At 37.0% G+C, this 12,242-nt stretch overlaps 1 protein-coding gene across 5 annotated transcripts in view; it reads right to left on the bottom strand.

Moving 5' to 3' along the window:
* Positions 1-12,242, bottom strand: part of ZEB2 (zinc finger E-box binding homeobox 2) — a 132,003-nt gene that overhangs the window by 2,026 nt on the left and 117,735 nt on the right. For all 5 annotated transcript variants that reach the window (XM_006049457.3, XM_006049455.3, XM_006049456.3 and 2 more), the window contains 3 exons: positions 10,675-10,783; positions 7,771-9,740; positions 5,992-6,172 (listed from right to left, as the gene is read on the bottom strand). In XM_006049457.3, coding sequence (XP_006049519.1) covers positions 5,992-6,172; positions 7,771-9,740; positions 10,675-10,783 — 2,260 coding nt within the window. The remainder of the gene's footprint in view (positions 1-5,991; positions 6,173-7,770; positions 9,741-10,674; positions 10,784-12,242) is intronic.

Below are 12,242 nucleotides of genomic sequence, written 5' to 3'. Positions count from 1 at the left end.
AGAGAGAACAAGATTACAGGGTGATTAGTGTCTGTGCGGGAAGTCTCTTTTCCAAGAATTCTGCAAATGTGTCCGGACCGAGGCAGAAGGGAGTCTGCGAACGGCTGGAAGATCAACACACCTCAGTCTCATGGAACGAGGGTTAGGAAGATGCGTTTTTCATCTCTTAATTTGGCGTTCTAATGTATGCTTCTGGGTGCAATACAGTTAATAAACAAGAAGAAACTCCAAAGCTACTAAAGGAAAAGAATCTCAGGAAGCTTTTAATTGCTAATTGCCTCATTAAAAACTCTGAAAAATGTTCTACTGCACAAGAAATTTCTCGTGCATCAGCACGTAGTATTCAGGTAATTCTTTTCTGTACATTTTTAAAAACAAGGACTTGTATAAAAATGATCAAGATGGCATCATCGCTGACTTTGCCATATACACCCTCTGCTTGTTACAGCATAAATGATTGCTTTGGAAATGGGCTTTACAGCTCAAACACGAGCAAACTGCCAAGTCAGGCAGGAGCAGGAATAGAGGGAAGATGATGTTAAGAATGTCTTATCAGCCATATGCTTCTAAGAATACAAATTAGAGAAGAAATCATTTGAAAACACAAAGCAGAAAGATAGATGTCATGCAGGCTGAACTAACCCAAACAGTGTTTTCCCTCTAAAGTTTTCCATGAGATGTCAGCCACTTGTTGAGTGTTAAAATACTCTTCAGCTAGAGAATGCTGTATTTCCTTTGGCATTCCAGGCAGTGTCTAACCAGTGTTTGGAACTTGAAACTGGTGCCAAGCCTAAACACATCTGGTTGATTCCAGGCCACAAATAGCACTGGAATGCCTTCAACACCTTCCATAGCTGCCATACTTAAAAGTTTATTTCCAAAATAGAACTGACAAAAAAAATTTATCAGACTGATGCTCCAGAATTAAAGTCAGAAATGTGTCATGAAGAGCAGTATGTATCATCATAACATACATGAAGTTATGTGCTTATATTTCCTAATACAAATTCGCATTTCAGCAAATCGAAAACCAGCATGAGTAGATTCAATACCATTTTCATTTGCTAAGTGACATTCAGATTAGGAATCCATTCTACACACTTCATGTATTCAGGTATATGGTGATATATAATCTCAATTAGTAATCAAATATCTTTAATAATGTTATTGAATGCCTCTGGGGCATGCTACTATTTAGAAAATGCTGTTGGATGCTCTATGTTAGTTCATTAATGATCTTTATCTTATTGTAACATCCAGGATAAATTAAGTGATAAAATGTGGTAAACCACAACATTAGAGTAGGAAGAAGTTATTTACCTGTAAGAGGAAAAAAATAGAAAGTATTGGAAATAAAGAAGATTCTAGTAATCTGTTTCAAGGCAGCTTGTAGTCTGAAGAAAAAAAGTGTAATTCAAACCACACAAGAACTTAACTTTTGGAAAAGATGTATTGAATGAGGTAAAGTAGATAACAGAGAAGAGAATGTCAATGGACTGCCAAGAGTTTGGAAAGAGAGTGTGCCTTTTCATTTGACAAGACCACCGGGTGGGAAGGTAATTTAACAGGAAGCAGAAGTGCATTTGGGAAAAAGACAGAGGTTTTGCCTTCCAGAAAACCTCAAGTTGCTATATATGAATTTGATCTCTCTTGTGTGTATTTTACTTGGACCTTTAAAAAAATGCTATTAGGAGCTAGGATAAGATGATTCTGACAGTGGTAATTCATTCACAGAGCCAGGGTGGTGCAGAGTTAGATAGGGAAGATGGATTCTAGAGTTTGACTGCCCAGGTTCAAATCCATCTTTTAAGACCTGCTGTGTAGCCTCAGGCATGTTAACCTCTCCCTCTGAGGATTAGGGTCCTTGTTGGTAATAGGGAAATCATTTGGGGACCTAACTTGTAGACTGGGCACCAAGAGTGAAGGAGACAATGTAGGTAAAGTGTTTAGTTCAAGGACTGCACATAGTAAGCATTCAATGAATGTTCAATATTTTTATTTGTATTTATTAGTACACGTTCAGTAATTTCCCAAGTTGTAAGCAAGATGCATGTATCAGGAGCAAAGTACATGGAAGAAATGAATCTGAATGGAGAGAAGAGAAATTGCAGATAAAAACTAAAAACTTTCTTGGTTCTTTAGTTGCTACGTGCATGTGGGCAGAACTGTTCTGCAACCTCTCTTAATGTCTCAGAAGTTCAAGGGCCCAGAAATGTTGATTGGTTAGTTCACTACATGGATCAGCTGTGTGAATAATTGTGAACAAACATCACAGTTGATATGGCTGTCTCTTTTCCAAAGGAACAAAACACAGAGCAATGTCCTGAATGAGCATTCTCAAGGACAAGTTCAAGGCCTGTTAGATATGCTTTGGGGATGCCCACTGAACTGAAGTCTTTAAGATATACATATTTGATGTGTGCTCATTCTTAGTCACTTCAGTTGTGTCTGACTCTTTGCGACCCTGTGGATGGTAGCCTGCCAGCCTTCTCTGTACATGGGATTTTCCCGGCTAGTATACTGGAGTGGTCTGCCATTCCCTCCTCCAGGGGATCTTCCTGACCCAGGGATCAAACCCATGTCTCCTGTGTCTCCTGCATTGCAGGCGAATTCTTTACCACTGAGGCACCGGCGTAGCCCATAGATATTTGATAGTTACAGGCGGTTGATTTTAAGGGAGTCCTTTTGATCATAAATATCATGCTTATATTAAAATAAGTTAATTCTACATTATGAACCAACAACCTAAAAGAATAAAATGTTCAGCTATTATGTCATGCCAAAGACAGAATTTGAGAGCAGGAGATTTAGAATTGCACTAAATATTCTACTAATCTCCAGAAATTTCACTGGTAAGCATTTAATACATTCAGTTTAAATAGGAACTGACTTGGCCATTTCTCTCTTTTTAAATTGCTTGATTGGTTTACCTGATTCAAATCAAGATGTCCTGGAATTAAGTTTCCACATGAACAAAATTCAGAAAAAAACATCCAAACTGATATTGAGTAAGTAAAAACTTTTACAGGGTAAGTTTTTTTTTTTTTCCCTCTAATATCAAGGTTCACGATTCACCTGACAGAATAATTGAAATTCATAAATGAAAGGTCTGTGGTATGAAGAAGATTATCATGTAAGTAAAAAACAAAATTGGCTGGGTAATTTGAAACTTTAACTTCACTCAAAAGTAGGAACTTTTTTTTTATTACTTTTCTAAATAAAGTAGGTTTAAAAGCACCTACCTTTCTCAATAGAGAAAGTACTCAATAGATGTCAGATTTAAATTTTAGTGGAATTTAAGTGGATTCTTTTTTTTTTTAATAAGTAAATTGTTTACAGTGCTTAACAAGAGTTTCAGATTTTTTATTTCTCATTCCTTGTTTGTGACAATTAATTCTATTGAAATCAACATTTATGTAGGGTTTTCTTCCTCTGTCCCAGTCCCAATTCCCAGGAAAAGCAAGCAAGCAATGAGCCATTGGTAAGGAGAATTAAGGATTATTATTTTTGGTGTCTGCTTAGGAAATAAACAGGCCGAGGTAAAAGAGCACAGAATCTTGAAAATAAGTAGCTCATAATTTCCTTCTTAAACTATTTTATATGTTAAATTGTAGACAGATATAACAAATACAGTTTATCAATGACACATTCATAATTAACACATAATGAAATGACCATTCAATTTCATTTCCCAACCTTAGAATCAATCAACCCAAAGATTGTTCTCACTTATAATTTTCTTTTTAACACATTCTCAAAGTATTACTAGTCCTTAATATAAACAAATAAAAGGCTTGTGGGGCCCAGTTAGGAAGGAAAGTAGGCTAAATTTCCACATATATCATAGTGATAGAAAATTCATGAAGAACTTCACTTTGATAGAACCTAATACACTGACAGTAGAAAATGTCACGAGATGTTTGGTCAAGAGACCAAAAAAGTTAACACAGTGGAAACTTGACAATCTGGGAAGCCAACAGGAGGATAATTAATCACAAGTTTAGAGAAATCATTGGATGGTTAGCATCTTGTTGCTAGGCAATGTTTCTAGGCAGCTGATTTTCTCACATCTTAAAGGACCAGAACATTTTTTTAGTATAGTATATTTTTCAAATTGATTGTGCATATTTGTGTTTGTCAACTTTGGTGTCTCTCAACTATCTATACACCTTGGAGTTTATGGACTAATTTGTAAGAAATAAAGGTATTGGCTGGATGTCAATATGTATAACAGCCCTCACTAAAATAAAAGTTTTGCACTCACCCTGTAGTAAATGATAGAGTTTACATATGTTCATATAATAAAACCAATCAGAGAGGGAAAGATGCCTTCAATGATGTGCTTACTGTAGCTGAATAATGAAATACAAAATATATTTGAGGTTGATTAAGATATTAAGGTAAATTTAGGTATAAAAATATATTTAATCTATAATACATAAATAGGACTTGGTACTAAAGAAAATATCTATTGATATATATCATAAAAGACAAATGTAAGAAAACTGTGACATTTCAAACATTGAATTACGTCACACAAGTATAAAAACTATTGGGATTTGCTATTTAAATTAGGTTGCTTTTAAAGTATCACTAGTAAAACTTTCAAAATAATAGCAATTAGTATCAGACAACTGAAGAAAAAGAAAACTGGGTTGGTTGAAATAAGAGCACTATTATTTATCAACTTTGTTCTTTTCACAAATACCCTCAATGTTTAATGTTGCAAAACTCACTCAACTTTTCCACAGCCTCAGGCGACTGTGGTCACTTGCACTGCCCCTGCCACATGCCCAGTGAGGAGTAAGGCAAGGTGACAGTACGAATGCTTCCCAAGGATCGTTTTCAATCACTAAAAAGGATACTATGGATTTAGACGGTCAAAATGTGACAGGAAGTATTCACATTCCCTTTTCTTTGTTCTTCTTGTTTGCGTCTTCATCACTTTCCCCCCAAAAGCATTTATGTTAGGTTAATTTTTTTCCTCTATATTTTAAAAATGTTTGATACTAGACATCTTGGTTTAAAATGAGAACCTTCCTATAATTTCCAGCCATCAGTATTTTGGTTGCAATCCTACATTCTTTCTTTTCCCACCTAGGCCCAGTGCAGCATACCACATTTCTGGTGGAAAAAAGCTGGAGATGGATTAAGAACAGGGATGAAGCAGAGCTATTTTCTGGTTAACGGTGGGAAGGGGAAGGAGGGAGGGAACACAGGTATGGCTCCAGCACATAATAGATCAGATCTTGGATTTGGGGAACTAATACTGCTTCTTCTTATGGCCCTTGGCTTTCTTTTGAAAAATTAAGCCATTCTCTCTCTACTTATAGGGAAAAATCAAGCTATCTTGTCAACCCTGTTTAATTCTTCCTAAAAAGGAATGCATGAATTGGAAAGAAATAATCTACATTTAGAAAGTTGTATTTTAGTCTTCCAAATATCAGTAATTTCAGTAGCTCATTTGTCCTATTATTCACTTATGTCTTTTCTTTCACAGTACTAACATTTTTAGTTTATTCAAAATATGGCCAATTTGTAAAAACCAAACTGAATACCACCACCCCACCCCATCATGGCTTACTTGATGTTTTGATGATGAAACAAATACAGCATTGACTGAATTTTTTATTGTTCAATTTTTCCACATATAGGTTCATCACAGCTTAAGAATTTGAAGATATTTTCTGTAGCTGGCTTGTGTCATGTCATTTCGTTGCCCTGGCCATTTAAATACATCTTTGACAGGATTTGTGAATTTGGTGTACAGACTAACTTGAAAAATATAAGACAAGCAGGCTCATAAACACATGAATGATCCAATAAACAGGAAACAAAAAAGTCCTACTGAGCTAGGCAAAAGCATTATTTCTTCCTTGTTGAAGGTATCAGCATATGCTACATCTTATGTTGCACAAGTGCACTCATTAAATATTATGAAATGTACAGCACGCCGGGAAGCTCTAACTAGCTAGTCAAAGTCACTCATACCTGTGTGTTCGTATTTATGTCGCAGAAGGGAACTGCTTTTCTGGAATGTCTTGTCACATAAATCACATGCATACATGCCACTCTCTGTCTTCTTGATCTTCTTTCGAGACAGACAGGAGTCGGAGTCTGTCATGTCATCTAGGCCTGACATGTAGTCTTGTGCTCCATCAAGCAATTCTCCCTGTGATATAATCACATAGTTCAACACAGTCGCTTCTCTTTGTGTTTATAACAAACAAGTTTGCATCTGCTGACATTTGGAGAATCTCAGAAGTGCTCTCTATGAATCCATCTAGTTCTTAGAAACTGTTATTTTCCATAAACAATATATGACGGTTCACATTTCAACAAAAATATAAACCTTCTCTGCCCTAGGTGGTAGAGCTTGTTGTTTTTCAAGGATAGAAAATGGTCAACTCTGAAGGTGAGAAAAACATAAACTTCCCCGTATTCCTTAATTTTTTTTCTATCACCAAATATCTGTGAGTGAGAATTATATATCAGAATTTGTGTATTTTCCAGTGTGCTTAACTTTAGAAATGATCTGTAGCTGCAGAAACCCCGTTTTAATTGAATTTTATATTTAGGTACAAAATGTTATTATTATGCAATCTATTTAAATGTATGTCTACCAACTAAAGGCCTCGAGCTATATTTTTATATTTAATTTTCTAATTTGAAATAGGGAATATTAATAACACTTTTTATCAATGTTCTATCTATGTTAAAACAGCCTTCAGCATTGAGCAATAATGAATGTGGATCAGTAAATTATTAAATTTCTTGATATTTATTTTGTCTTGATCCAAAGGAGTGCAAACTTGCATGATAACAATCATTTCCATTTGCTAGCCCACAGTTCACTTTTCTTAGACTACGTTTGCACCAATTAATATTAGAGAAGATTAAATAGGCTTAAATACATTTACAAAGAGGGCAGATGTACCGTAAACTGGAATACTGGAACAGCTGTTACAGAGGTGCACTGCTACTTATGCTCCTATTTTGTAAACAGGGATTTTACTCCATGATGCTAAAACATACCTGCTTTTATATTTGAAAAACCATAAATTATTCACTAGCTTGAAAACTACAAAGGAAGTCATGTGGAATGTACAAAATATTTTTTAAAATACTCTTCCAAATAAACTATTCTCTATGAAACCAAGTGCACATCAAATTTACATATGTATTATTGCAAATTGTGAGCATCTCTAAAAGTATGTGACTGTCAAAAATGTTAACATTTAGCTTCTATGTAAGTCCTACAAAATACTCATGAAGTGAAGTGAAAGTCACTCAGTCATGTCTGACTCTTTGCGACCCCATGATCTGTACAGTCCATGGAATTCTCCAGCCCAGGATACTGGGGTGGGTTGCCTTTCCCTTCTCCAGGGGATCTTCCCAACCCAGGGATTGAACTGAGGTCTCCTGCACTGCAGGCAGATTCTTTACCATCTGAGCTATCAGGGAAACCCCCCCAAATACTCATATCAGCATATAATTCTGAAAGCAGATGGATCGATCTAAATAAACCTTAATGATAAATATTAAGTTCTTTATCTTTTCTTAAGGCACAATTGCTTGATAGCAAAGGGTCCCACTGTTTCTCCATTTATTTGTCTAGCCCACTCAGTTTTAACTTCAACTTCAAACCCACTCTTCTATTTCTGCTGAGAACACAGCATTAGATTTTTTTCCACTAAGATTTTTTCCTACATACACATAAGTGATATAATTTTCACCTCCTCTCTTCTGATTAAAAAAATGTCTCATTACCTGAAATCCTGGTTTCCGCTGGTACTTTCTCCTTTGCTGCATGTCAGCAAAAGTAGCTGCTCCAGTTGGGTAAGTATAGGCCATGTGTGGTAGGAAGCTCATCTGATCCAGTCCTGGGTATGGTCGCAGTCCAGGGATACTAGTCTGGACTGGTGGCATGAAAGTGGCAGGGGGGAACGCGCTTTGTGGAGGAAGAGCTGTGTAGAGAGGTTTGGCACTAAAGGGGTTCATGCCGAACACTGGGTTAGCACTTTTGCTGTCCAGATTATTTGAATTTGAAAACTCCTTCTTGATAAAAGTCAAGTTCAGAGGCTCATCTGAGTTTTCAGATGATGAAGAAACACTGTTGTGGTCTAAATTTATGCTGCCAACTTTTGTTTTGTTCTTTGTGGCTATAATACTTTTGGGTTCTTTCATTTGTTTTGGTAATGACAGGTCCAAAGGCTCAGCCTGGAGCTCCTCAGATGAGAAGCTGTTTGGAGTGTAAGAACTACTGTGGGAGTTTTTAGAAGATGTGGAGGAAAGATTTAAGGGAGAAGGAGTATTACTCCTTGAGTGGTCCAATTTTTCAACTGGTTTAATATTGGTAAAATGGGAAGGTTTTGTTAGCCTGAGAGGAGGGTCACAATTCGTAACACTGTTGTGGAGTTCTGCTATAGATGGTGACGTTATGGAGTCCATGGGTTTTACGGGAGACCTGGGTAATAAAGAGTCTTTTGTGGGAGGGTTACTGTTGGGAGCTAACGGCTTGGAGTTCCTTTCCAGTGATGGTGACCTGGAATTTGAGTACTGGTAGACTTTTCGTTGCTCAAACCATTCCTTCACAAATTCCTGAGGGAGGCCCACAGCAATGGAAATTTTCAGCAGTTCATCAGAGTTGGGCTCCATGTTCATAGCATAATATGCTTTAAGTACAGACATGTGGTCCTTGTATGGGTTGATGGGGCTTGTCATTCCTTTCTCAGAAAGTACAGATGACAAGAGGAGGGCTTTATTATCAACAAAAACTCCAGCTTTGTTGGGGACTATGTTTTCATGGGGTTGCAGGACTGCCTTGATCTCTTCATTCATCTTACAAAGGTAACGTTCATGCTGATGCAAAGGAATGGGGCCAGGAAAACTTTCTTTACAGAACTGGCAGGAGAATGGAGTGGATATGTTGTGGTTCTCAATCATTTTGTCATCGGTGACCAAATCTATTAAAGTACGTAGCTTCTCTTTCTTTATATTACTGATCTGTCTCCTTGAGTCAGTAGTCAAGCTCTGGAGGCAAGCTTTGGCTTCATTGACTTTTTCTAGCGTGTAGTCAATAATACTTTTAGTGGCACCATTATGACTCACTACTGGAAGACCTACGGGTGGAATATTAGGAGAAGTAACACCTTGTTCCTCAGGTTGAGAGCATGGATCCTTCATGTGATAACCTTTCAACTTGGAAATTTCTTCAGCCTTGCAGTCCATTTTTTGTCTGGAAACTGTGTTGTCCACAATCTGTAGAACCTTTTGTACCTCGCTTAAATTACTATTCATTGTGGGAAATCCAAGTAAAGGGGCTTCCATCCCTACACCTAAGTGCTGCATTGGACTCTGAGCAGACGGATGAACTCCTAAAGGGCTGGTGGCTCCAAGTGCACCATTCATAAAAGGACTAGCGCCACTAAACCCATGTGTGGCCATAAGAACTTTATAGTCATTGAAGTCTAGTGGTTCTGTTTTAATTTTAAGTAAGCCTGTCTGTTCAGACATACTAAGTGGTTTTCCATTCTCCAATTTGTTTCTTAACTGGGTAATGGCTGAATTAGTAGGAGAAGAAGAAACAGAATTAGGAGAAGAACCTGTCTTGATATTGTTTCTCATTCGGCCATTTACAGAGATTAAGCCAATACATTTCTTGCTGCTGATGTGTGAACTGTAGGAACCAGAATGGGAGAAACGTTTCTTGCAGTTGGGGCACTCGTACGGTTTTTCACCTAAAATGACAATTAAAATTAATGTTACTTTTTTTTTCTTTTTAATGGGGCAACAATTGCAATCGTCTACCCAGGCAAGATTCTGTGCAATCAAAGGAAAGGAACACAATGGGGCACCTCTACATTCTAGGTGCTTAGATTAGAATTATGTGGCTATAACTGTTTCTGGGCATTATCTACCCTGGGAGGACATAATTCAAGATGTTAGCAGTGGAAGGTAAGGGCTATCTGTGCCTTTTTCAGCCAAGATCCAAAATCTTGTCTTGCCATCGGCAGCTTCCTATTTAAACAGAGTGTTAGATTAATGTGTGGTCAATAGCACAATAAAGATGTCACAGTATTTAAAGGGAAGTGTAGCCATGGCTTTAATCAACTCTGTGAAGATTCCATTGATTCTACCAATCCAACTAGTCCTTTGAATAGCATCCAATTTGGTAATAAAATGCTTGGCAGAGCTATCAAAATAGTTATAAAGAAGAAATCTCAGTGGTAAGATGTTGTTCTAAAAATACAGCTTTCAAAAAAAATACAGCTATCAGGAATCAAGGAACACTTATCATACAAAAGCTCTTATCCAAAATTCTTCCACATTCTTCTTTCAAGTTTAGGTATCAAAAAATGAATATCCTTCAGAATTTGCCAGCTGAGTTTCTTCATGTCAAAAACATTTTAAAGGACAAAAAGGAGCCTCTAGATTTCGCAAGAAGGCAAAACACGTGCAGTTTTCAAGAAGTATAAGCACTCCTCCTCTTAGTAGCGGTGCTATTGGTGGTACCGTAAGGCTCCCAAAGACAAAGCGGGCACACAAAGCTTATGACATGAATGTGTAGTTCTAAAACCCTACAAACAGGATTGTGTACATTTTATACAATCTTTAGAAACGTTCCTAATGAAACAAAATGCAAAAACAAGCACCAGCTCCTCTACTACTCACCACTGTGGATTCGCAGGTGTTCCTTCAGATGGTGTTTATATTTGAAGGCCTTGCCACACTCTGTGCATTTGAACTTGCGATTACCTGCTCCTTGGGTCAGCATTTGGTGCTATAAAAGGAGAAAGACTGACATCAGTTTTGTGCAGGAGGAACAAAGGAAATTTGTTACAAATATTTTTAAAAGGCCTCTATTTTCAGACAGGCCAAAAGGTTTGAGTGCATGTTTATTTATTTGCCCAGTCTTTCAGAGTTGCAATAAAAGTGATAATGTTGGCAATAAAATTGGAACAAATAAAAAAAAAAAGTGCTTTCACATGCGCATCCAACACTTGCTTTAGAATTATCTCTGTAGTCTCTTTTCCAAAATGTTTCTCTGAGCCGTTGGAGATGAGAAAGCATAATTGCAAAGATGTTTGTGGCTCTCTGTGTTTACTGCAGATTCTAAAATCTGAAGATTCCCTGTTGGAACGCAATGATTTTGTCAAGGAAAAAAAAATAAATATTATACTCAAAATCCTAGTCTCCCTGAAGAACTCCCCACACACATAACTCATTTTCTCTTTTCTGTATTGAGGTAAAAGCATATCTTATACTGAAGCAATACTAATTTTAAAGAAGAAAGAAAAAAATCTCACATAAATTAAAAAATCCTTGATTATAAATATTTTATTACATGATAAGCACGTTTAAATACCTCATTTGCAGTGCTAGTAGCAAATATAAACCCTGTTTTTCCTGAGATGTTGCATGTAAGATTTGATTCATTATCAAATGTAAGAGACAACATCTTGGGCTAGAACTGCTTGAGCAGTTTTATCACAGGCCAGTAGGAAAAACTTCAACGACCTGTCATTTTCCTTTTTAGTAGTGTGCTAGGGAGTAGGGACGAAAAAGAAAAAAAGTTTGCTGAAAAGACAAGTTAAAAGCAGCAGAGATATAATCAAACACAGCTGACCTTTTTGAACAAGGGAAAAAAAGCACTGTGACTTAGAATTCTGAAAAAAAAAAAAAAAAAAAAAAAAAGAAATACAGTCATCCACTCTGGATGTTCAAGGTAGGAGGCCAGCCTTTTTCAAGCAGCAATGACACAAAAGCCTTTTGCAAAAAAGACAGTACAGAAACGGTATGACAACTGCTAGGGTGTGCTGAATCTTCCCACATTCCTAGTGAGACAGATGGTGTTACATGGGACACAGGGAGGTTTGTTCAAACAGCAGCAACCTTCAAAGATCAAGCGGAGCCCAGCCCGCCGAGCGCCATTGAGGGACCAGCGCTCATATGTTGCTGAGTTGCATAAACAAACAGCAACAGCTGCTTTGTCTCCCCCCACAGCCCTCAGAGGACTACTATAAACTTTAGTTGTGCCACTGTTAATATGATACAATCATTTTAATTTACTAATTGTAAATGCCATGAGCAAATGAGGGGACTTTTCAACACCAAAGCTACCATTCATAATGCGCCAGCACAATCACACTTCTGCATGTGAAATTTAAAGCAGTTATGCTAGATAAATATCTAGGCACCTTTTTTTTTTTTTTTCTGGAGTTTTTGTGCATATAAGCAAG

Source organism: Bubalus bubalis, chromosome 2 (genome assembly GCF_019923935.1).
Source record: "Bubalus bubalis isolate 160015118507 breed Murrah chromosome 2, NDDB_SH_1, whole genome shotgun sequence".
Lineage (NCBI taxonomy): Eukaryota > Metazoa > Chordata > Mammalia > Artiodactyla > Bovidae > Bubalus > Bubalus bubalis.
Note: the sequence above shows the minus strand (reverse complement) of the source record. Positions and strands in the feature narration are given on the sequence as shown.